We start from the raw sequence: 24287 nt of genomic DNA on the forward strand, positions 1-24287 counted from the left end.
GTCACTTAGACCCTGAAGATTCGGAGCCAGGTCCGGAGGACACACCAAGACCTTTCCGGGGCCGCCGGGACCTCTCCCGGGCCGGGCAGACGAGCAGGACTACTCTATAGCCAACAGCGACTTCACCAACCAAGAAAGCCAAAGGCTGGGCTGGAAGGACAAGACAGGCTCCTGCTCCCTGTTTCTGGTAGCCAAGGGACAAACCAACTTCTTGCCCCACCTCTAGTCTGAGGATCAGCTACAAAGGGGAATTGAGTCCCAGAGGAAAGCAGAGCGCGCTGCGGGCTCCGCAGGGGTCACTATATCTGCCAGCTCGGGACCTTAGGGGTGGCTAAGGGACCTCCACAGGAGGCTTCTCTTCTTGAGTCTGGGCAGGTGCTAGAAAGAACATTCCAGACTCAGGCTTGTTTGGAACTGGGTCTCCAGGTCTTCATAGTGCGCGCGCGTGCGCGCGCACATACCTCCACCCCCATGTCCCCCTCACCCACCCAACCCTCTTAACACACACAGATTGGCAGGGCAGGAACCCATCTTCAAGCTCGCTGAGAGTTTGGATGAGGGAGATTGACGCCAAACAGGACTGAGAAAGGGGTGGGGGTGCTTTGTTTCCTAACGCGTCTCCTGCCCTGAGTCTACTTCCAGACCAGCAGCTCCAGGAAGTTATGTGATCTGCGATCGATTGTTGATAATACCATATATAACAAGCCCGGAGGCCGCTGCGTGACCATTATTTTCTTTCTCCCAAAATGACCCGAACAAACTTTAAGGATGAAAGTATAGCAAAATGAAGGAGAAATGTCTTAGGCAGGGGATTCTGGTCTTTGTTGTTTTCCTAATCTGTTCTTTTTTGTTGGTTTAGCATAATCTGGGCTCCACAGTAGGTATTTAAATGTGAAGTGGGAGGAGATGCGCTCAGTGCTAGGGATCCACAGGGCCACCTTTTTCTGGGTTCCTTGGCTACTTTCACTTAAGAGCAGTGCAGCGTGGGGGGGGGAGCAGGGGGGAGAGAGAGAGAGAGAGAGAGAGAGAGAGAGAGAGAGAGAGAGAGAGAGAGAGAATATGAATATGGGAGAGAGAATATGAGAGAGAATATATGAATATATCACCAAAAAGGAAAAAGGAAAGAGTATCCCGGATATTTTAATAGTAACAAGAACAAAGATGACGCGCACCCCATCAAATGAAACAATACTATTTTCATTCAATTGATCGCAAAGTGTCTTAGGTTAATAACTTGGCACTTATTTAAAAGGTCTAACAGAAGTGGAGCAGAAACATTTTGTACTGACAACACGTCATAACAGCATCTTCTTTTGTTTAAAATAACTTAATACACTAGAAAAAATATGGCAAATATAAATAATTTTGTTTTCATGGAGAACAAATAGTTACAAAGCTCAAACGCATACCAAAGTTCAGTAAGAAGAGCTTTTCCTCTTTCATGTAAATTAAAGGGGGGTTCCTAAAGAGACTTGCTAGAGAATTGGGGCTACAGGTTGCTTAGCCCAAGGTATCCCTGTTTAAATAGCTACATGAATTGAAACAAAACCAAAAATTACTTGAATAGATACACCTTTGTGAGATAAAATGCAAATGTTGAAAGTCAACCATCAGTTCACACATTATAGCCAAAATAAACTTTGTTCGTGTTTATCAACATATTATACACAAACCTAGTGTCTGTACCTAGTTGGGTGTCGTTTAAGGTGAATTTTCGGGATAGAGAGGGAGGTGGGAATAAAGCGTTGTCCTCAAATAGGACTTAAACTAGCAAGAGGGAATTCACGGAAAGGGACTAAACAGATCAAGCGCCTATCACGATGCGCGGCTGTATACCTTCGTGACTTCATTTGCTCGTCTCTTTTCTTTGCCCATATTTTCTAACAGCCTCCATCTTCTTGGAAGACTCAGAGTGTATTTTACTCCCTTACGACTTTTTTTTTCCTTTGCCCCTTGGGATCAAGGGCCGGACAAATTATATATGGATTCACATCAATTTCCAGACGCTTTTCATACGGAGAATGAAAGTGTAGTGAGTGCACGTGAGAGTGGGAGGGGAGGGGACACCATCAATGGAATACAAGTAACATGCAAACCAGAATTTACTGTCAGCAGTCTGGACAGTTCTGCCTTAATAATTTCTCAGAAGAATCATTGTCTGTGGTATCGCTTTTTTTTTTTTTTTTGTATGAACGTCCTTTTTTCCCTCCTCGTTTCCACACTGTCTTCCCTCTTCTTGCTCTTCCAAACATGGTGTTTTAAAACTCAAAGCATCAGATTCAACGTAAAAGGAGGCCCGCCTCTCTTATCAAATGTCTCGTATTAAAGTGAACTTCGCAGAAAAAGGTCAGCTTCAAAACCTGTGAACTTCCCAGCTGCGCTTTTTTTTTTTTTTCATCTTAATTCTTTAAATAAGTATACCTCTTCCTTCTGTTTTGTTTCCTTGGACCATTTAAAAAAAAAACATACATTTTAGTTGGTAAATCCCTCCCCCCTTTCTCTCAAGATTCATCCAGGTTATTTTTCCGTATTTTTATGTACAAAATAATTTTAAGAATTGTTTTGCTTCGTCGTTCTCTCTCTAATTCCAGCCAAATAGCAATAAGAAACAAGCCCCCTTTCTCATTTTCTTTTTTTAGTTTGTTCTCTATCCTTTTTTGTTTTTGCTCATTTGTTGTTAGCAAGATTTTATTCCTATGAACGAGTCCGTCGCCGCAGCTGTGGTCACTGTTGCCACACTCCTTTGTCCAGTCTCTATCCAGACTTCCCCAAACCCGCTCCTACAAAGCCGAATTTTAGTCCCAAGGGCGGGTGGGCAGGAGCCCCGGGCTGGTGGTCCTCGTGGGATCCCGGGTCCAGCGCAGAGTCCCGCCCTAGGGATCCAGGGTGCAGAAAGAAAAGGCGGCAGTCAGCGGGGAAGGGACAGGCTTAGTCGGTCCGAAGCGGGTGCGGGAGAAGCAGCCGGTCGCGGAGAGCGTGCGGGGCCGCGCCGCATAGAAGGCTCCACCGACCGTGGCGCTGGCGCCGGCGTCACAGACCCAGGGCGGCCGCGTGCTTTTTAGCTTTCAGTCTGAGATCCGCGATGCTGGAGTTCTTGCTGGTGGTCTTGGCGGCGGCGGCGGCAGCCACCACCGAGGCGGCGGAGGCCGAGTCCGCGGCCAGCGTGGCCAGCGGCAGTCCGAAGGGCGGTGCCGGGAACATCATGTAAGGCGCGTGCGCGGCCAGGTGCGGATGCAGGTGGTGGTGCGCGTGCGCCACGGCGCTGTCCAGCTGCAGCTGCGCCTGAACCTGAAAGGACAAGGGCGTCACGTTGCAATGACTATCCTAGGGTGACAACAGAATAGAAACAGAACATTAAAGGCGTCCAGCTTGGCTATGGGGCGAATTGGGGTGCGCGACAGGGAAGCAACATTTTGCAAAGTATCTGTTTGGAGAAGGACGTTATAGGCTTTCTGCTAAATCTGGGACACCGCATTAATAACTCTAGTGTCCCAACTCTACTCCCAGGTCCATGATGAGCTTGTTCCCTCAGGTTTCTAGTCCCTGACTGCAGAAATGTGGGGACCCCTTCGGGAAGTGCGTAGGTGAATGGGTGACCTTGATGTAGCCCCCATGGATCACCCACCTCAAAATAGCAATAGCATCTTGCAGAGGCTGGGGTTAAGGACTGTTAAGCCTCCCCTGTCTTTGTCACATACTCCTGGACACACTACTGAAACAAAATGCATAACTTTTTCATGTCATTTAGGAAAGCTATTGGACCTACAGGTTTTAACTTTTCCTGTCGTGGGAATCACCTGAGGTTCGTGTTTAAATACAGACTCTGAGTCAGCAGGTCTAGTTTGCTGAGACTCAGAATAGGTTTCTAACAACCTTCTAGGTGCTTGTAGAGCACTACCTTCTTAAGTTTGACCACTTTCCTAATAAGTTCTGGCTTCTCTCTCTCTCTCTCTCTCTCTCTCTCTCTCTCTCTCTCTCTCTCTCTCTCTCTCTCTCCAGCTATCCTCATTTCAAATTCCTTTCCAACAAGATCCAAGAGGGACCTAGTCTCTCTCTAACTTTAATTCTCAATAGATGAGAATCACCTGGAGTCTCCCCAGTCCAGGGTACTGGTGACTGAGAGCTCATCTATGGCATTACAGCCTTGGAGAGCAGGATGCCTGCTGAAGATGGGGAAGGTCAGATAGTTTCCAGGAAAGATTTTTTTCCCCTCCAGCTTAGAGATTGAGGAGTTTGGAACACTGGGATTCCCCAGAATTACAATATTGCTGCAGGCTTTCCTTTTAAAAAGTTATTCTAAAGATTTTTTCTTTTTTTCTTTTTTTTTTTTTTTTTTTTTTTTGGTGGCTCAGAAATGGATTGCTGTGGTAGGGCAGCAAGCCCTGAGAAGACCAAGTCTTTCCTCTTCATCAGAGTTGAAACCTCTTCCTTCTTTCCTTTCTTCCTTCCTTCCTTCCTTCCTTCCTCTCTTTCTATCTTTCTTTCTTTCTTTCTTTCTTTCTTTCTTTCTTTCTTTCTTTCTTTCCAAGGACAGCTTTTGAAAAATAAGTTTGATTTGGGAATAGTTGCATTTATTTTTCTTCTGCTAGAGTCATTTAATGTGACTAAGGGATAAAAAAATAACTAGGAAGAGTATTTAGAGGATTGCTTTAAAAACACCCTTGGACCAGCCTCTGTATTTGATTTGATAAAATTCCAATCAAAGGCTGTTTCTTCCTATCCCCAGGTGCAATCGTAAATGCATTTTTTTAAAGGACAGGTTTCTCCCTTCAGGCTCCTTTGAGGGTTCCTATGAAGACAGAAAAGACTAAGTATTGAAGGCCATGACACTGTATAGGTTTTTAAAGGGGACTGGGTCCACTATATAGTCTTGAAATTGGTTCTTCAACTGAATGAACAATTGAGGCTCAGAAACAGGGTCTGTTCAGCAGTCCAAACAAACATCCAGACCTTTTACACTTAGAAAAAGGCTTGAAGCTAGGTTGTACTTGCCTGCTGAAATGGCATCCTTAAAGCACCTACGTTGACATAGGGTGCAACTCTACAAGCTTCAAACTGGCTAGCAGCCCCTATAAGGACACCTATAAAAGCAAACATAAGAAACAAAAACAGGAGATGAAACACAAGATGTGAGGTAAACATTTCTGAAATAATTTTCCAAGGTGCCAATTGGTGGCAAATCATTTCTGGACTGTCCTTTTTCTAAGTTACTGTGATAATTAAAGTAAGTCGTAGTTTGCTTCTAAGTAGCAGAACTCTCATTAACTAACGAGAAATTGTTCTTAAATCAAGTCCCATCATCATCCTTAGGATGTTCTTTGGCTTAGAGCAATACTCAAGCCCCACTGGTACTTAATGATAAAATGAATTATGAGATATACCTTTATGAAGTTGATTTTCCTGTTTTCTACACTTAGCTCTTCGATTTTGAAACCAAACCTAAAATTTGAGGGGAAGAAAGACATAAAATGTGATATTTCAAAACATCTTAAATGATAGTAGTGTAATGGGGAAAGTGTTTAGGAAAGTATTGGGAAATAAAAAGCAAATGTTAAATTATACAAACCAGCCTAGATTAAGTGCAAGATAGAAAGATTTCCTAGACTCTTTATAAGATAAATTGTTCCTTGATAAATTACTACTAGTTCCGGTTTCATCTTTCCACATTACAGAGTCCCAGGGGTCCAAAACACTCCCTGGTACCTGACACCAATGTGATAATGGGTTTAAATGTTTACCCAGTTAAGACCCAAGAAGAATGGACTCAGTAATAGCCTGTAATATTAATTAGCTTCATCTTGAAGGAAAACCAAACAGTAAAGCAAATAATGACTCTTATTTTGGTGGGGGGAGGGACATGGGGGTGGTAATTAGTGTCATAAAAGCCTTACTACAAAGAAGTTTAGAATTTCTCTGTCCCTCTGTGCAGCAGAGTGTAACACAGTGGCAGAATAATTGTGTCATTATCATGATAATCTAATTTGCTCCTATAGAAAAAGCCACTATTTGGGACAGTAGGAAAGATTCCAGAAAATAGCTCCTATAAGGAGTATAAGTATAAGGAGAAAAAAAGAGCAGTAATAAACTTCATTTAAAAAAAAAAAAGAGTGTGCCACAAAAAGGAGAGGTATCAAGTAATCCCTGGACACTAGATATGATCTTCTTAAATAACTTGCCAACTTTTCAAGTCAGTGTGACAGATTTTTTTAAATTCAAATAAGCCTCCAATAATACAGTTCCAACAATACAGCATATTGATTGATTCACAAATTAATGTTTAAAAAACATAAAAGGAAAATAGTGCTTCAGAGCCTTTTCTGGTAAGTTTTTGGAATCAAGTGCCACAGTCAATGTAAATCTTCAAAAATTCTCCTGATATTGAGTATAATAGAAGGATGGATTTCATGCCAGGGTGGCATCCTTTGTGTGACTCACATGGCCTGAGGCTTCTTGACTCTTCCCCCCCCTCCCTAGAAGAGTTGGGATGGAGATACTATTACTCACGGCTGCAATAATTACCGGGGTTTTAAGGGGTTGCCGAGTCTCTAGAGAGCTCAGCGCAGGCTGCACAGCAGAACGGGCTTTAAAAAGGAAGGCGCTAGGATTGACGTCGTGATGACCAAGGCGGCCTATTATTATTTTTTTCTCTGTCCACGTTACTGCTCTGTTTTTTCCCCCTGATCCTATTACAAGATGCGGGGAAGCCCCATAAGAATTGTGCATAGTTCCTTACAGATGGTGGTCTCTCCGCCCAGAGACCCGGGGAGTATCTGTTACAGGGATACTTTGTAACAGCTGCAGATGTTCTAGTCTAAAACTGCTCCATGTGTTCAAACAAATAATGACCATCATTTTCTCCCAATTTTATTATTTGAGCGGAAATACAATCTGAAACGTTTAAATTTGTTCCCCATAAAGCTGGAAGGATATGTATGCGTGTTTATAATTCCCCCTTTAGATTATCCTCAACCCCACTTTTCCCTCTTTTTTTGGTTTTACATTCACTTAAACAGCCAATAATGAAAAAAGCTGCAGTTCTGACTTCATGTGATATTCTGAAGGCCAAGCTTTGCAAACATCAATAATAAGATGTGTATGTTATTTTAAAATAGAGCTTTCGTGGGTCCAGGTTCTTTGCCTTGGTTAAGGAACAAAGGGTGGGCAAACACATTCTGTGCCCTCTGTTTCTCGCTCAGTTAGAGACCGATCCCCTAGCAGAACACTGTAAATTTTTGCACTTAACAGATGCTAATTTTCTTTATAGTCTGTACATCTATAAACCTAATTGGTATATCCGTTTGGCAAACCTAGACCCTCAACGAAACCCAACTCCAGAGAGCATAATACTCGTTGTAACTTTTAAGGCTTCAGAGATAAAACGTTTTCTGTGGCATTTTTTTTTAAGGCTTATAAAAGTAGGCCCATTAGGATTAAACCACATTAAAGACAGCGAGGGGCGAGGGGGTGTGGTTAATAGAAACTCTGGGAGCAAGCCCAGCGCGGCTTTCTTTTTCAGCGAACATATGTTGGCTTAGAGGTGAAAGGGGCTACGGGATCAAACTCCATTTTAGAAAATAAGATCTTTAGTAAAGATGTCCCTCCCTTTCGCATCTCACACCAGACACCTGCAGCTGCCTACAAACATTAGGTGTAGCACTCCGGTTCTCCGGACCCAGCCTCCACCTCCTTGCAATGGGGGTACCTGTACTCGGGCCTCAGATAGCCCCAGTCGCTGGCTCAGTTCCTCGCGCATAAAAGCGTCTGGATAGTGGGTCTCATCGAAAAGCCTCTCCAGCTCGTTGAGTTGTTCCAGGGTAAAATTGGTCCGACTTCGCCGCTGCTTGATTTTGGTCTGGCCTTCGTCCTCCATCCCTTTCGCATCCTCTTTGCGATCCTTCAGTTCAGGGGACACTGAAGAGGGCACCACGGAAGGACCACACGTGTGTCGGAGCACGCACGCACGCAACACACACACACACACACACACACACACACACACACACACACACACACACGGACAAAAAAGAAAAGAGCAAGACAATTCCATTACCATATTTTTCCAGAAGGCTAGAGACTCCTAACCCCTGGGGGCGGGGGATCCCTATGAAGACCGGGAGAGAGGATAGGGTCTCTGAGACCCGCAAAGTCTGGTCTGTATGGCTGCCTGGGGACAAGGTGGGCACGCGGCTTCCCAACTCAACTGGGGTCTTAGCTTACCCTCTCACTACCTATACCCTTCCCTTCTTCCCTTCAACACCAAATGTATTCCTGACCCTATGGCACTCACTGACCCACGCACTCACGGAAATCAAAAGCGCTGCGCGGGCCTCTCACAGAGCGCGGTCTCGGTTAAAGGGCGCGGCAAGGCCACGCGATGGCCTCGCACGCCAGCTATCCCCAGAGGGCTGTTCCGCTGTCCCGCCAGCCTCTGCTGTCTCTGGCCCTTTGCCTCCCGCAAACTTGCTGGTCTAATTTAGGAACAACTGGGCCCGCTGAAGGGTCGCAGCTGGAAAGCGAGATTCTGGTACAGCGCTGCGCCGCCGAAAGCCACATCCCCAGGCACCCAAGGGCTCGGACCAGAACCCCACGGATGGTTCCATCAGCAACTAGGCAATCCCTTTGCTCCCTGCCAGACCCGGGTCGAATTGGCACAGACAACCACGCCATGTTGGCGGCCTGGATGACTGGCCGCCCACGCTGGGCCAGAAGGGTAGAGGCAGCAAATCAGACAGGCTCTGGTGGTCAGCAAAACCCACCGCTGCATCTGTCCTCTCCTTCTCCCTCCCCGATGGAAACCAAGGCTCGACCCTAAAGGTTTAAACCCACTGAGATCAACAGGTTCGAGCAGAACATTCCTCGGTTTCTATTGGCTGTTCAAAACCTTTTCATGCATCCAGCAGCTCGGATGTTTAATAAAATATGCATTTTCCCCCCGCACATCCGTTGCTACTTTGCTGTCCTTTCCTTCCACGTAAAAAAAAACAGGAGCTCTGGCAGTGCGAGCAAATAGAGCCACACGAGGGATGATATACATGTATGTCAAAGGGCAACGATGAGGACAGCCAAAGTCAGGCCTATATCAATATAAGGTCCACCCAGCCTTCATCCTCTGCATGATTTGGAGATAGAAGTCCACTGTCAAAGCTAAGTTTAGATAGTAGAGGCTGTGTTCAATTCCTCCCAACCCAGGATCCGGATCAACACAGAGGGGAAAAATTAAGTTGAAAGAGCCAAGCTACAAAGAAATTAACACTTGCCCAGAGCTTGGAAATCAACAACCCCAGCAACTGGCTCGCCCAAGTCCCGGAGAACCTAGAAGGGTTTATCCCTTTATCCCTTTACCACACAACACTCTAAATGAAGGGGGACTCGGCCCCTGATCTGGGTGAAGGCGAACCGCCACATCTCGCCTCAGCTTGGCCTTCTATACAGTAACCTTATTTGTTGCCTACATTTCTGTGTCTCGGAGTTCATTTTGTGGACTTCCAGGAAGGAAGTAAATAAGGCCACAGCAAACATTAGGGGTCAATTTAATAGGAAAACCTTCTCGCTAACGTCGTAGTAAAAATTTAAACACGAACACATATTCTTCAGATGGGACGGTGAAACGGCTTTGTCTGTTGTCACCCACAGAGTAGATTCCCCTCAAAGTTTAGGGGCTTCAAAGGGAAACAAGTCCAAATTTCAAGTTGATTAATAGACTTAATATAATGTCTCTTTCGCCCCCAACTTTCCACTTAATGGCCTAAACAGGAACAGACCGTGTTATAAACAAGTTAATTGCTTGCTTAAATTTGTGATTCTACGCATGCCACATATTTTCTTAATTGGAAAAATATGGCAGCACACCAGTTACTGCAGTCCTGAGTGCCAAATTAATTTTTAACTTTGAGTTGATGGACGCTTCACCGGTTAGATAAAGCCATTTTCTAACACTGCTGGCTCCAAAGACAACCTCGCCAACTCTCTCTCTCTCTCTCTCTCTCTCTCTCTCTCTCTCTCTCTCTCTCTCTCTCTCTCTCTCTCTCTCTTATAAAGTACTGCACGATTCTAGACAGTAAAGAAATTGTGTATATAGCGTCATCGTCGTCGACCCCCCACCCCCACCGTACACTCCTCAATGTCTCCACGGAGAGGGAATCACCTTGGCCTGGACCTTTGGCTGGCTTCCACCTTAACTGTTCAATAAGAATGTGAAGTTTGGTCCCCAAGATCCGGAGATTTAGGGGCTTTGCAGAGTTACAGTGGTTTTGAAGGCAGCTCTAAAGAAGGGGCAACATAGTGTGGCTCTTCTCTTTCTCCCCCCTCCTTTCCCCTTCTCTCCTTTAGGCCTAGCAAAGGGGTTCTGGCAAACTCAGGGCTACAGGCTCCTTACAACCGGCCTCCTACTGAGCCCCTGCCGCACCCCTTCTCGCAGCGGGCCACACAAACTTCGTCGTCCCGCAGAGCGGCCCCATCCTCCCGCTCGCGAAAAAAGCATTTCGGTGCAACCGGAGCGGCAGAGAAGGGTGCGCGCAACCCCACGCCCTCCCCCACGCGAGGACCCCACCCACGGCCGTACAGTCCGGCCTCCTACCCCTCTACTAGCCCTGTATCTCCCAAAGCTGGGGTCCAGGGCCCTCTGCGATGCCGCCCTCCTCCCGCTCGGGTCCCGGGTCCTCTCCCGCCCCGAGGACAGGGGAAGGCGGGAAGGGGAACCGCGGCCGGGGGCAGGCCGTTACCCTCCGTCAGCCGCGGGCTGCCGGGCTCCCTGCTCCGCTCCGCGGCTCCCATGTCCAGCTCCCGGACGGGAGAGCGCCCTCCTCCAGCTCCTCCGCCTGCTCCTCCTCCTCCAGCACCTCCTCCGCCTCCTCCGCCTCCGCCTCCGCCTCCTCCCGCGCCGCCGCCTCCGCCGGCCGCCCGGACTGCCGGGCTGCTGCGGTCGTCGCGGCCCGGCTCGACGCAGCCGGGCTCTTTGGCCCCGCGCAGCGGCCCGCTCTCCAGCACCTCCCGGTACGTGATGGCCTCCTTCTTCTCCTTCACTTTCTGGTCAAAAGACTTGGAGACGAACGCCGTAAGTTCTTCCATCGCGGCCGCTGCCGCTGCCGGTCAGCCTCGCGCTCAAGCTCTCCCTGCCGAGCCCCGCTCTTTTTTTCCTCCTTCTTTTTTTACTGCTCCAGCCCCCCCAATAATAACACATCAATGGGGCAGGGGGATGGGGGAGGAGAGGGAGGAGGAGGAAGAAGAAAAAGAGGAGAAGAAAGAAGAGGAGAAGTAGAAGGAGAAAAAGAAGTAAGAGGTGGAGGAGGAGGAGGAGGAGGAGGAGGAGGAGGAGGAGGAGGAGGAGGGGGAGGGGGTAAAGGGGGAGAGGAGGGGAGGAGGGAAGGGGCGGGGGCCGCCAGAGGGAAATGAGAACTGATGCTTCCCTGCCGGAGTGCGCGTGTTCAATGTTAAGATCTTTGACAATTCTTCCTGCGGAGAGTTCAGATCTGATAGCGACGCAGCTCTTGAAGTCTCACTATTTATACTTCCTAAAGGCGGGCCTCTTGTTCTGAGTAAATTACCTCCCCTCGCAACTCCTAGTGAACCCCTTCACGGGTAGCAGGAGCGCCACTACCTGGGGTGGGGAGGAGAGGGAGTGAGAGAGAGAGAGAGAGGAAGAGAGAGAGAGAGAGAGAGAGAGAGAGAGAGAGAGAGAGAGAGAGAGAGAGAGAGAGAGAGAGAGAAGAGAAGAGAAGAGAAGAGAATGAATATGAATATGAATGTGAATATTGAGGATGGAGGATCCAGGCTGGAGTCCACCCGGCAGGAGAGGGAGGGCAAGCAGGGGACCAGAGGGGGCGGGGAGAGGAGGCAGGTCCTCAGCGGTCGGGTTTTCTGATAGCCTCGGCCGCCGGTGCTCTTGGCCATTAATCCAGGATTGACAAGAATCCCTAATTAATTTAATTAAGCGTGGATTTTGCGTTGGTGTCACGACTTAGTAAAACACTGGGGAGCTGGATAGACTTCTCGGAGGCGGGGCCAAGAGGAAACTGACAAGTGCATTGCAATCAGAGTCAGTGGGTATCCTCAGAGAGTACCCGACCCTACAGCCTCGCTCTGGGTGAGCACCCTAACTGCTCGACCCTACATTGATGACCCCGGGCCTCTGGCTCAGCATCGGGCTTTCTACGGTTAATAGGCCTCGTAACCACTCCAGTATTCCGTTCCTGCACCCCTTCCTGCTCCAGGCCGCTGCAGCTGCACAGCCTGCTGCGAGTGGGGCTTCTCTGCAGCTCCTCGGACCGCTTCACCTCCTTTTAGGATCTTTCCGACGCGCAGCCAGCCTCACCGAGTGCTAGTCCCTGTAATTCACCCTACTACTCACTCCTAGGAGTCAAAGCTGACTCCCATAAAGACACATCCCGCTAGAAGGGGTTGGTCGATTTAACTTGTTTCCTGAGCAGCTGTCCCCTGCCAGATTCAGTCTTAAGGTGTTTTCTTACAGCCGGTCCGGCGCAGCTCCATTTCGGTTTTTCTCTGTAAGGTATAAGGATTCTTTCCCTCTTTCCCAACAACTCCCTTCACCCTGTCCTCAATTATTTAGCATCCTGGGGAGCATTCTAGTTCGCTTTTCCAATTCTGAAAAACAAAAGATGATCACTTTTTGAGTTCTGCGAAAAAAATTACCGACGTTGGTTGTCGCTCGCCTAATTTTTGTTTACCGTGGATTGTGAAAAAAAAAAAAAAAACGACTCGCTCTTCGGAGGGGGAAACAACTCTCTTTCTCTCTGATTTATAACTTAAAAATTGTATTTTTGACTTATTTTATAAAACCTGTTTGTTCTATGGGGTGGGGGACATGTTTGTCTCCTCCAAGCCAGGGCTTGCTGTGAGATTTGTAGCTATGCAAATCCTTGTTTATGCGCACAAAAGAATGTTTACATATGAAACGTTACATTTACTTGAATACATAAATAAATATCCCTCTTGAAGTGCGAGTTTGAGGGACATTTTCAGTATACTGAATATTAATGAGTTCTGTTTGATGTTAAAAGGTAATGTTTTCATTCTTTTGGATCCAGTACTCAGTAAAAATGAAAGCAGTTACAGACCATTAATATGTATATCGTCTACTTATTGATTAGAAAAACAAAGCACACTTAGCAAATAATTCCAGAAGTTCTATCAAAACAACCTGGAACATTGGTTAAGAGAGCACAAAATTGTGGCACATAATGGTTTCTCGACTAAGTGTAATTTAAGACCTTCTCTAACTTCATGTAATACCAAATACTCCTCAGATTGTGTTGCACATTTAAAGGACATGAAAATAAAGCTTATTAAAAATGTTGCTTTACTTTTTCTTGGCTGTTATCTTCCCTTCTGAAAACATTTTCCCCCCTGCTTTTAGGACAAAAGCGTACCTTTACACGATTAACAGAGATGGCACTCAACGGCATTTAGGTATTGTCCAAGTACAGGAACTCTTGCTTTCGTTATTTCACAGGACTCAGAAACTTAACACTTTCTAATTTCTATGATTTTGGGAACAGTGTCACATTGTCTGCTATCTGTAACACTGTAATTCTGGGAGAATAATCACGAAATTTTACTCTTTTGTGAAAGTGTTTTTAAAAGACTATTTAGTAATAGGATCCTAAGTTGATATGGTGTTCCAGTGGCTTTCAATCTGAATAATGAAAAACATAATCATAAACACCTCCCAAATAACCCCTGCTAAAAGCCTGATAAGGGATCAGGAGACCCTCCAGATACTTCTTTATCCTTTTAAGTACATGACTTAAATACAAACTCTTCCACCATCTCCTGTGCTAGGGGAAAAGATGACACTTTAAAGGTAGTCAGAGAAGGCTCAGGCATGACTACTGTGGAATTCGAACCAACAGATTTCCCTATTATTTCATCGTCTTGACTCATTTTAACTATAGGGATGGTAGATGAAGCAATGATAAATCTCCAGTGTCTGGCTAGGAAGTCCTACGTGTGTAATGGAAGTTTAATTTAAAAATTTTATTAGAGTATAATTGTATACGTTTCATTATGGATTTTCCACATATGAAAACATATACCTCTTCTGTTAGCCTTTTATATCCCTTTACCCCTTTCCCTTTCCCCATCTCCAATAGTTCTCCCTTTAGGAACTATTTAGGAAGTTTCAGTTTTAAGAAGTCAAAAGTTTGGAAATCATATTAATGAAAGCTATGAAGTGTAATGTTTCACTAAATAGCAAATATTTTCATGAGATGAGACATTTCAAAGCATTTATTTATTTATTTATTTATTTATTTATTATTTACTTTGTCAAAGTTTTGAAAGGAGCATTAACTTTAAAGCTCTGGTGACAGCCTGCGGACAGATATAAAAAAAATCAGGACCCTCAAGAGTTCTCCCAGCTTTTGAATTATTTAAAACAAACATGTAGTGTTGCAGCTACATTTTAAAATGGTTAAAATGATCCCTCCAAACTGGCTAGTTAAGGTCCAGCTATTTCCCAGGAATAGATATAAAGTGGAGGTGATTTCCATCTCAAATGTCTGTGGGTATCTGTACCTTGGTATCTAGCTAACAGTCGCCCTGAGTCCAAGTTAATATTTTATATATCTCCTTAGCTTTGTTTTCTTATACTAAGTCATGAAAGAAAAGTGATACAAGAAAAATATTGTATGTAACAGAAGATGTCACGCTTCTTTAATTTTGGTTGTAGACTTTTTTAAAAAAATAAATCTACTCATTTGCTTTTTCATATAGAGAAAACTTCTCGCATCGGGCAGATTTCTTCCCGCTATCCAACAGTTACTTTAATATGAGAAACTAATTGCGTGCAATCCTTGAATGCCTTCACCTTCATGGCAGAAAAAAAAAACCCGATTTTAATGTATTTTTGCAAATAAATCATTACAATTTAATCACACACGACTCTATGCAGACACACTCCCATGATTTATTATTGTTGGGCAAATTTCCACCTCGCTCAACAGGAACTAACCAATTTTGCTCTGCGCGGATGTCTTAAACATAACTTCTCACGATGTAGATGCTTGCTGATTATCTGTGACGATAACGGCGAATACTAAGGCAGTAACATCCCATAGTACCACCTTTATTGCTTTTGGGGAATAAGAAAATCCAATTATGCAAACACGCAAAACAAACATTAAACAAAAAATTGGCGGCATGACAATCCACTCGCTCGGCTTTCCTAATGGCCTAGCAGCCTGCATCGACGCACTCGACAGCTCGGCTGACGCTGCCTGGTGCTGGAACCAGGAAGGCGCTGAGCTTAAATTGAAGCAAGTTCTGAGGACGCCGGTGGCGCCGAGGTTAGAAGAGGGGGTTCCAGGTCCCCACATCAAGAGGTGCGAACCCGAAGGTCGACCCAGGTGATGCCGGCGTCCAGAGCTTGGGGGCGGCGCCCGCGAAGGAGGCTTTGCGAAACCCTGCTCCGCGGGAGGCGGCGTGGGGCCTGGCGTAGTCCGTGGCAAGGAGCTCGCCGAGGGTTGGGCCGGGGCCCGGGCGTGCGGTTTGGAGCCGTGCGCATGCGCCCCGCACCTAGGACGTTTCCAGCCTGCTTGCTCTGGGCAAGGGGGTCTCGGTAATGGGCGGTCGTGGGTGGTGAGCGGCCGCAGGCCTCAGGCTTGGCCTACAGTGTGGAGTCGATGTGGAGCGTTAGCTCCCAGCCTGCCGGTCGCGGATCCTCGATCGCCGTTCATCGGTTTCCCAGTTGTCTGTCCTTAATAGCCTGGTTCACTCTCACCTCCTCCAGGTAGTCGGAGCGAGGGGGATGCTGCGGCTAAGTGTGCACTGAACCCCCATTCCCTCTTCTGTCTATCCACTTACTGGCAGGAGAGATGATACATGGTCAGACAGACCTTCCTGTCTTGAACTATACACACATCACTTTAAACCTTCTGTAAATTTAACTTCAAGACTTTTTTTTGGTCATGTGACCAGATAGTTACCCCTAAACTCATTCACCTTTCTCAGGAGTTAAATAGATCTTTGCCTGCCCTATATATTAGGTCGTTGTTAATATAGTTTCTAGGTTGTATTTTTAAATACTTATTGGGGGAAAAATCCCCTAGGTTCGCCAGTAACCCAGTTTTGTCCCTACTAAGTACTAGGTTAAATAAATTCACATATCATGTGCTGGCATATGAAGGTATTCGAGTTGTCATCTTTGAACTTAGATTTAAAAGCTCCCAGTGAAGGAGCTACGAAGAGTTTTCAGGTTTTAAGGAGTGGAGCAGATGTGACAGGTACAACCTTGTGGGGAAAGTAGTTATCCTTTGAGAGCTTCTCTAGTCTTAGAGTTTATGAATATTCACTTTCTTTGCAGACAAAGGAGATTTCTTGCTAAGTGGTAGCACTTTATTACTGTATGTTCAATAAGATGGCTAAAAATGTCTGAAGCTGAAAAAGACAAAGGCAGCTGGTACTTGTCTGTTAATTGGCCTTGCTGACCCAGTCTCTCCATATTCAGCATGTAGAGTTGTGATGTGAATTGGTTGTCATAGGATTGTTGTAGTGCATTTATAGATATCTTTTTCTGGTTTCACTCTCAGAACATGGGAAGAAAGTCCTGTGATTTGTTAGTTTAAAAAGAGACACAAAATAATCTACAGAATGTTGTTGCAACATTCTCGAGTGTTTTTTTTTAATTGAAAATAATGTTATTTGTATACAATATATTCTGACCATGTTTTTTTCTCCTCTCCCAAAATAACAAACAAACAAAAAGAAAAAGAAAAAGGAAGCTAAGAAAGAGCATGAGAAATGTACACACCCACCCACCCCCACACCCACCCACCCCCACTCCATAAAACCTCAAAATTGGAAACCATAATAGACAAATAAAAGACCAGTATGGTTAACAAAAATGACCAAACAGAGCAGTATGAGACAAACAAAAAATTCAAAAGTGCCTTTGTGTTTGTTTTCTGTTGGCCATCTACTGTAGGACATGGAGCCTGCCCTTAAGTGTGGTTTATGTACCTTTGAAGAACTAATTGTTACTTTTCTAGCAGTTGTTGATTGGAGGTGACTTCCTTTTGGGGACAGGAACTCCTCTCTACCCCTCCAGCTCAGTGCTGGCACCCTTTCTGTTTGGATCTATAGGGCCCTGTGCATGATGCCATAGTGTCTGAGTTCATATGTACGTACAGCAGTCCTAGCAGCAGTGTTTTGACAGAATTCTTTTTCTTTTGAATTTTGCCTTGTTATATTTGAATTTTTACCTCTATTCTCACAACTCCTTTGGATGGTTCTCTGTTTCTGGATTTCATAGTATGTTAAATAGTGTTCACCCCATTTTTACTTTTAGTTCTGGTTTGTTTTTTTCAGTGTCTCTGGCAGCCCAGGGTGGCCTTGAACTTGCCGTGTAGCCTGGTGAGATTGTAAGCATGTGCCACCACTCGACCATTTTACTTTCCTACCTTTTATTGAGAAGGGAGCATGTGCCCAGGATCAAAGATTCTATTTTCATTATTTAATAAAACACTGTGCTGAAGTCCTTATAAACTGCCATGTCCTCTGTGAACCTTTGTTCTCTTAAACTAATTGCCCGTTTTCTGAATCATAATAACTGCTTGTTTTATCCTTACTAAGGATATGCCTTGGCAATTGGAAAATACTGGTTCACTGAGTTAGATGTGTCTGTCAGATGTTGGCACCCTTTATTGTATATCAAGCATTCACTTTTATTAATATTGCCTCTGATCCTAGAAAAAAGGTCTGAGTCCTAGGCAGACACAAACGGTCCAAAATTCAGATCTTTCCATTAAAAGCTGCATTTTTGATTGACGACAAATACCGTTAGTTTTCCTTGCTATAAAAGGCTATATTTATTTAGTCTGGGAAAAGGGCTGCCAAATGATCATCTATTGGCAGTCTTACAATAAGAAGCAGGTTTTATAATGAAAGCAGCTAGTTCAGTCTGCAATTCAGTTGCAGTTTCTTTAGGATAACCAGCATTCTTCACTGGTATGATAGATATTGTGTTTATTGGAATTTAATAAATCTCACGGTTTTCATTCCTTTGCCAATGGCTATTTTTGGGGTGTGTGTGTGTATGCTGTGTGCTGTTGCAAGTCTGGGGATTGAACCATGGTTTTATAGAAGCAAGTTTCTACCAGTTAGCAGGATTCTTGGCCTATCAAGAGCGTTACTGAGATTCCAGGGACCAGGGAAGAATGTATTGACCCTAGTATAGTTCACTTCTGTTTGATTCCTACAAAAATTCAGAGCATCAAGAAAGGTGATGTTCGTATATTATAATGAAAATCATTTTACCTCTTGGCTTGGGCTCTCTTTTGGGAGCTGTTGATACACTAGAATTTAATACCTTGGAAGGTGAGGACTTCCTGCATAATGTCCACTGATGTATCTCGTAACCTGGGTCAACCTCTTCCTACATGGTCACCCATCTTCAGTGTTAGGCCACTCACCTTTGGACTCTGTTCTTAGTGTGCCATACTTTTCTCCTGGAGAAGTACACTGTTTAGAAACTTCTTGAGGATGGGTGAACATGAGATATCATTTTTTTAGAACTTGCATTTCTTTCTTTCTTTTTTTTGCTAGAGATTTATTTTTATATGTTCTCCTCAGACATACCAGAAGAGGGCATCGGATCCCATTACAGATGGTTGTGAGCCACCATGTAGTTGTTGGGAATTGAACTCAGGACCTCTGGAAGAGCAGTCAGTGCTCTTAACCACTGAGCCATCCCTCCAGCCCGAGAACTTGCATTTCTAAAAAATATCTTTTTCTAATCTCACACTAGACCGCTGATTTGGTAAGATAAATGGAAAGAGATTTGAAGTTGGAATTAGTTTTTCAGAAATTGGAAGGGGAACTTCCTCTGTGGCTACTTGAAAAACCTGTTCTTTTGTTATGCTTTCCTTGTTTTATTTTGTAACTCTTTGGCATTGTCTGGTATCTTCTCTTCATTCTTGGTGCCTGATAATTATTATTATTGCTTTCCCTTGTTTGGGTTCAAAAGGGCCTTCTGTATACTAGGCAACATTTTTAGTGCTTGAGGATTTTTTTCTGAGTTATACCTAGTCTATGTTTACTTTTAAAAATTTGACTGTCCCAGGTACTTGGGAGAAGTGCATTTTGTTTGTTTGTTTGTTTGTTTGTTTGTTTATTTCTAGAAATTCTTGATGCATTTCCCCTTCTCATTTCTGTTTCCTTTCTTTCTTTCTTCCTTTCTTTCTTTCTTTCTTTCTTTCTTGCTTTTTTTCTTTCTTTTTTGTAATGGCATTTTTATCAGATATTGGATTTCCTAGATTGCTCTTTTTCCTTTTATTTTAAGGTTTTCATGTTTGCCTCATTTTCTTTCACCTTCTGTGAGTGTATGACCCTTTCCAATCCTATCTTGTCTGTCATTTATTTAAACGAAGCTCTCTCCTGTCCTTGGAGCATTTCCCATTGCTTGCTGGGGCATCTTTTCATTATCTACCTGAAGATATTAATGAGTTTTGTTCTAGAAGTTTTTGTAATTTTTCTCTGTATGTTTCCACTTTACCTTGAGCTGCTTTCTTTTTTTTTCTACCTTCTGGCCATTCTTTTCTTTTGCTGTCTATGCTGAGTATGGGCCTCACAGACCCCAACCGTGTGCTAGTCACTGAACTAGTCTTCGTTGTCCTCAGCACAGAAGTGTCCTTACCTATTTGGCTCTCCTTTGTGCATTTTCTAAAAGGTTAACAGAAAGAATGTTTATAGAGAACATTTACTGTTCGAACTTGTCAGCTGTGGCCTATGTTACAGAGTCGGTGGATGGGAGCTTGCCTTTTTCTTCATGGGACCATTCGGTATAGTTCACTTTTTATAGAGATCTTATTTCCTTCTGAGGATGAACACTTGGCTGCAGAATTTTCGTTCAGTTACTTTTAGTTTGGTATCACTGTGCCTCCCCCACTTTTTAAAAGTGAACTCTTCTACCTTGCACTCCCCACTCAGTACACCACTGTGCCCTGCTGGGTTGAAGAGGGAGGGTAGAGAACATGGTGGAGGGAACTGGACAATGTTTCTTGTACAGAAATGTAATCACTTCCATGTTTTTATCTTAGTACCTTACTGCGCCTGTGTGGTCTCTGGTGTTCAGGTTCCTGATTCATTGTGATTTCTGTTGTGTGAGTTGGCTCTTTCCTTGTTGGAATTTTCTGCAGGTTGCTTAGTATTCAGCTTTTGTAGTTCTGATCCTTCATCAGTTTTTCATTTGTGAAAATGTCATCAATTCATCTTGTCTGTGTTTCCTGTTGTCTTCTAGTTCCCTCCCTCCCTCCCTCCCTCCCTCCCTCCCTCCCTCCCTCCCTCCCTCCCGGATGCCTTTCTTTCTTGTTTGTTTTTGTTTCTTTGTATAGCCCTGGCTGGTCTGGGGCCAGCTGTGTAGACCTGTGCCCTTGAACTCCAATGATCCACCTACCTAAGGTGCTGAAGTTGAAGACAGCATCATCATCTTTGTTGAGCTGTCTTCTAGTTTCTTTATCCTTGTGAGCTCACTTTTCTCCAAACTAATTTGTTTATTTTAGACCTGGCTGGCCTCCAACTTGTGGGGATCCTCCTGCCTCTATTTCCCAAATGCTGGGATCACAGGTTTTGTGCCACTATGTCTGGGACTTTCTAAATAAGAGTATAAAATCCTGGTGTTTCAGTATTTTTCTAAATGAGAGTATAAAAGACTCAATTAAAAAGTCTTTTCATTTTAAATGTTTGTGGGAAAGAAAACTTACACATTTTTTTGTTTGACTTTTGAGACACAGTTGCTCTCCTGCAGCAACCCTGATGACCTGAAACTTGTTATGCAGACTAGGCTGGTCTTGAATTCATAGAGATCTACCTGCCTCTGCCTCCTGATTATCTATTAAAGATGTGTACTACCCCACATGCCAGTTTGTGTAAGTTCTTAAGGTGAAAACAAATCAAAGAAAAAAGACAGGAAGAAAAAAACCAAGAAGTAAGAAAATATTGTCATCACTCAATTGGGCATTTATTTTTTATATTTAAAATCATATACATATACGGGGTATTTATGTAGATGTAATATACAAACCTATAAATGCAAATTATATACATATGTGTTTGAGTATATATAGCTGTGTATGCTATACCATACCCCTGCCCAAACACACGCATACTTTTTAATTCAGGGCTGGTTTTCAGTTTGAGAGCTGGCTAAAGGATATTAGTGGTTTATCTAAAGTTTGAAACCCCAGGGTTTGCAGCATTCTATTGAATTGTAATATGTTGGACATGTGACTTGAGTACTTGCTGTGAAAGCTTGAGGACTTTGAGTCCCACCACCCATTAAAGGAGAAAATTTACTCCCAAAGGTTGTCCTCTGACCTCCTCATGTATACTAAGTGCACACCTGGCCACACATTATATACATAATTTAATACTAATTAATTTAAAGAAACTATATTTATAAATCTAAATATATAAATCTTTAATTCTGGTTCTAGGTAAATTTTTTATAGTTTTGTCCTATAGTCCAAACAGAAATATTAACACTGAAATCACCTCGGGTCCTGGATCATCTGAAAATTCTCAAACAAATCAGTAATTTAACACATTATTTTATTTACAGTCATATTTAGCTTACTTTGAATAATTACTAAAAAAAGTTGTGACATTTGATCTAAATTATTGCTTAGAATGAACCTGTATTTTACTTATGATGTTCTCAGTTAGCTAGTATTTTATCAAGAGAGTTTTGCACATGAGAAACTCGAGGCTACCTTACAGTAACACAGGTTCTGATTAGCTAATTCCTAAATATCAAAATCTGACATCTTTGGTTTTTCCTTTTTTATATTAGAAGTACAACTATGTAGAAAGTCTTCAGAAAAGTTACGTTTTATATTTTGAAACAATATATTTATTTTAATTACAATTTAGTACTGTTACTGACCTTCTGGGAGGAGGGCTTAGGAATTCATGTTTCAGATCAAAGTGCTGAAAACAGAGTTGAAGCTGCTTGTGGTGGAACCCTCCTTCAACCTAGCACTGGAGGCAGAGGCAGATGGACATAGTGAGACCCGTCTTTACAAAACAAAAACAAAAACAAACAAAAAAAAAAGAAAGAAAAAGAAAGCAAAATGTAGATCCTGGGCTGTGTGGCACTGGTTATTTTGGGGCAGTTTTGATTGCTGCCATGCTGGGTGGAGGCTGGGTTTATAGTGGGGTGGTGTTGCCGAATGTGCTCAGGTGTGGTTGATTCTCACTAGCCGCATCCCGTTATGCTGCTATGCCTGCTTGTGGTTCTGTCTAAAAGGAGCTGCTGTTTTCTTTTAGACAGATGTATTCTGAATCATTCCTGCATTTGGAAATCCTTAGAAGGAGCTATTCTCTTTTTCTGTTTTTCAAGTAACTTTGCTACATGTTCATTTTAATTTTTATTTCTGTGTATGTTTTCTTATAGCTTCTCCACATACAACAACAACAATAATGATGATGCTGTTATAAAACCTTCATAATTTCCTTCCTTCCTTCCTTCCTTCCTTCCTTCCTTCCTTCCTTCCTTCCTTCCTTCCTTCCTATCTTTCTTGTTCTTTCAAGACTAGGTTGTGTATCCCAGACTAGGCAGCCTTGGACTCTCTCTGTAGCTGACACCTCCGATCTTAAACTCCGATCTTAAACTTCTGATTAGGGTTGGGGATTTAGCTCAGCGGTAGAGTGCTTGCCTAGCAAGCACAAGGCCCTGGGTTCAGTCCCCAGCTCCGGAAAAAAAAAACAAACAAACTTCTGATTATCTGCCTCCACCCCCCAGTGCTGGATTATAGGTGTGTACCACCTTTCAGAGATTTCTACCCCCCCAGTGCTGGATTATAGGCATGTACCAACTTTCAGAGACTATGCAATGCTGGAGGGCCTACTGCTTCTTAACATGCTGGACAAGCACTGTTGTGGTGAAAATCATCAGTGGATTGGCAGCTACTGGTACCCTCACATTCCCACTCCAAGGATCCGTGGGAGCCACTTGTGCATGAGCTCTGGCTGTTTCTCTGCCAGCCGCTTTCTCACACTGTCCCCTTGGCAGGTTGTTACCATGCCTGACACACACCTTGATTTTTGTGGGTGTGCCACACTAGCACCAGGCATTCTATAGCCTAGCACGGCTTCTAGAACTGAGACAGTTGTCTCTGCCCACTGGGATTTTTGCTCATATACCCCGTAGCCTGGTAAAATCAAAGCTCTAGAAACTTGTAGTTTAACAATTAGATTTATATGTTAAATTCTCAATCTACAATACATCCACAGAATAAATTCACTACCAATTAGTAAAGATGGAAACCGTCTACCTAGACAAGATAAAAATTGACCTAGTCCACCTGGATCTGCATCATCCTGCTCTGTTGTCTCCATCTTGATTTTTTCCAATTAATAAGATATAATTGCCCATCTAGACAACACAAAATCCTGTACACATCCATCCCTTAAGAATAGTCATAACAACCTGTAATATGTGCAGAGAGAACATCTGCTACCGTGATCTCTCAGTTCCCTCCGCCTTTCTCCCTACCTCCTCTCCTCTCTAAAACTTTTCTCCCGCCCATCCTTCCTTCTCGTCCAATGACAGGCCTTGTTCTATCCTCTACCTGCCTCCACCTACATAATGATATCAACCTACACAGTAGTCTTCCAGCTAAGTTGCATACCAAGCCCATTCATTGATCTTTTTAAATACAAATTTCAGATATATTTCTAGGAGTAGGATTGTCCTGTCAAAAAACATCAACATTTTCTTTTATTTTTTAAATTAAATTGATGAATGGTTTCTGAAAGACTCATACCAAGCTGTGTGTAAAGAGCTGGCTGAGTGCTCAGTAACTATCTAGTTTGGAACTTCAGTTAACATTTATTTTGTCAGTTTCACAAATGAGATGATAATAGTGCACTGTTTCATTTCATACTTCACTTCATACTTTCTTTTCGTTAAATATTTAGAACTCAGGGTCTATAGAGATGGCCCCATGGTTCCAGGGTCTGTCACTGTTGTTGGCCTCCATGGACCCTTCATTCATGTGGTAAACAGACATACGCTCGGGCAAACATTTATATACTTAAAAATAAACAAAATATTAAAAAAACCCTTTATTTAGAACTCAGCTTGAAAAACATAACTGTAAAGTGCATTTCATCTTCAGAGAGTGTAAAAATGGAGGACTAAATGGTTAGTTACTAAACAAAATGGCATATAGTTAGTGAAAAGAGCAACTTGAACTGTCCAATATAGTGAGCTTTCTTTAGGATTGGTGTAAATTTAAGTTGGTTAGCATGTATTGAAAAGACATCGATATGCT

At 43.6% G+C, this 24287-nt stretch overlaps 2 protein-coding genes across 8 annotated transcripts in view; one reads left to right on the top strand and one right to left on the bottom strand.

The window, feature by feature from the left end:
• Positions 1–1124: 1124 nt before the first annotated feature.
• Positions 1125–11223, bottom strand: Shox2 (SHOX homeobox 2). 2 transcript variants are annotated; one of them, XM_087616476.1, is made up of 5 exons: positions 10722–11159; positions 7703–7911; positions 5382–5439; positions 4993–5081; positions 1125–3288 (listed from the first exon to the last, which is right to left on the bottom strand). In XM_087616476.1, exons 1-5 carry the CDS (start codon positions 11065–11067, stop codon positions 3031–3033), a joined length of 960 nt encoding a protein of 319 aa, XP_087472602.1. In that variant the 5' UTR covers positions 11068–11159; the 3' UTR covers positions 1125–3030.
• The window catches only part of Rsrc1 (arginine and serine rich coiled-coil 1), a 386283-nt gene continuing 372886 nt past the window's right edge, over positions 10891–24287 (top strand). For 2 of the 6 annotated variants that reach the window (XR_015665494.1, XM_087626964.1), the window contains exon 1: positions 15229–15362. The gene's annotated coding sequence lies outside the window, so the exon portion shown is untranslated. 6 annotated transcript variants of the gene reach the window in all.

Source organism: Rattus norvegicus, chromosome 2 (assembly GCF_021556685.1).
Source record: "Rattus norvegicus strain SHRSP/BbbUtx chromosome 2, alternate assembly SHRSP_T2T, whole genome shotgun sequence".
In the NCBI taxonomy this organism is placed as follows: Eukaryota; Metazoa; Chordata; class Mammalia; order Rodentia; family Muridae; genus Rattus; species Rattus norvegicus.

What these genes read in the sequence shown, in the direction of transcription:
- Shox2 (XM_087616476.1), bottom strand. Translation starts at nt 11,067, where the DNA reads ATGGAAGAACTTACGGCGTTCGTCTCCAAGTCTTTTGACCAGAAAGTG. An exon ending in CAGCCCGCGGCTGACGGAGG is followed by an intron (nt 7,912 to 10,721) that starts GTAACGGCCTGC and finishes TGCCCTCTTCAG; the next exon opens with TGTCCCCTGAACTGAAGGAT. An exon ending in TATCTGAGGCCCGAGTACAG is followed by an intron (nt 5,440 to 7,702) that starts GTACCCCCATTG and finishes CTCAAATTTTAG; the next exon opens with GTTTGGTTTCAAAATCGAAG.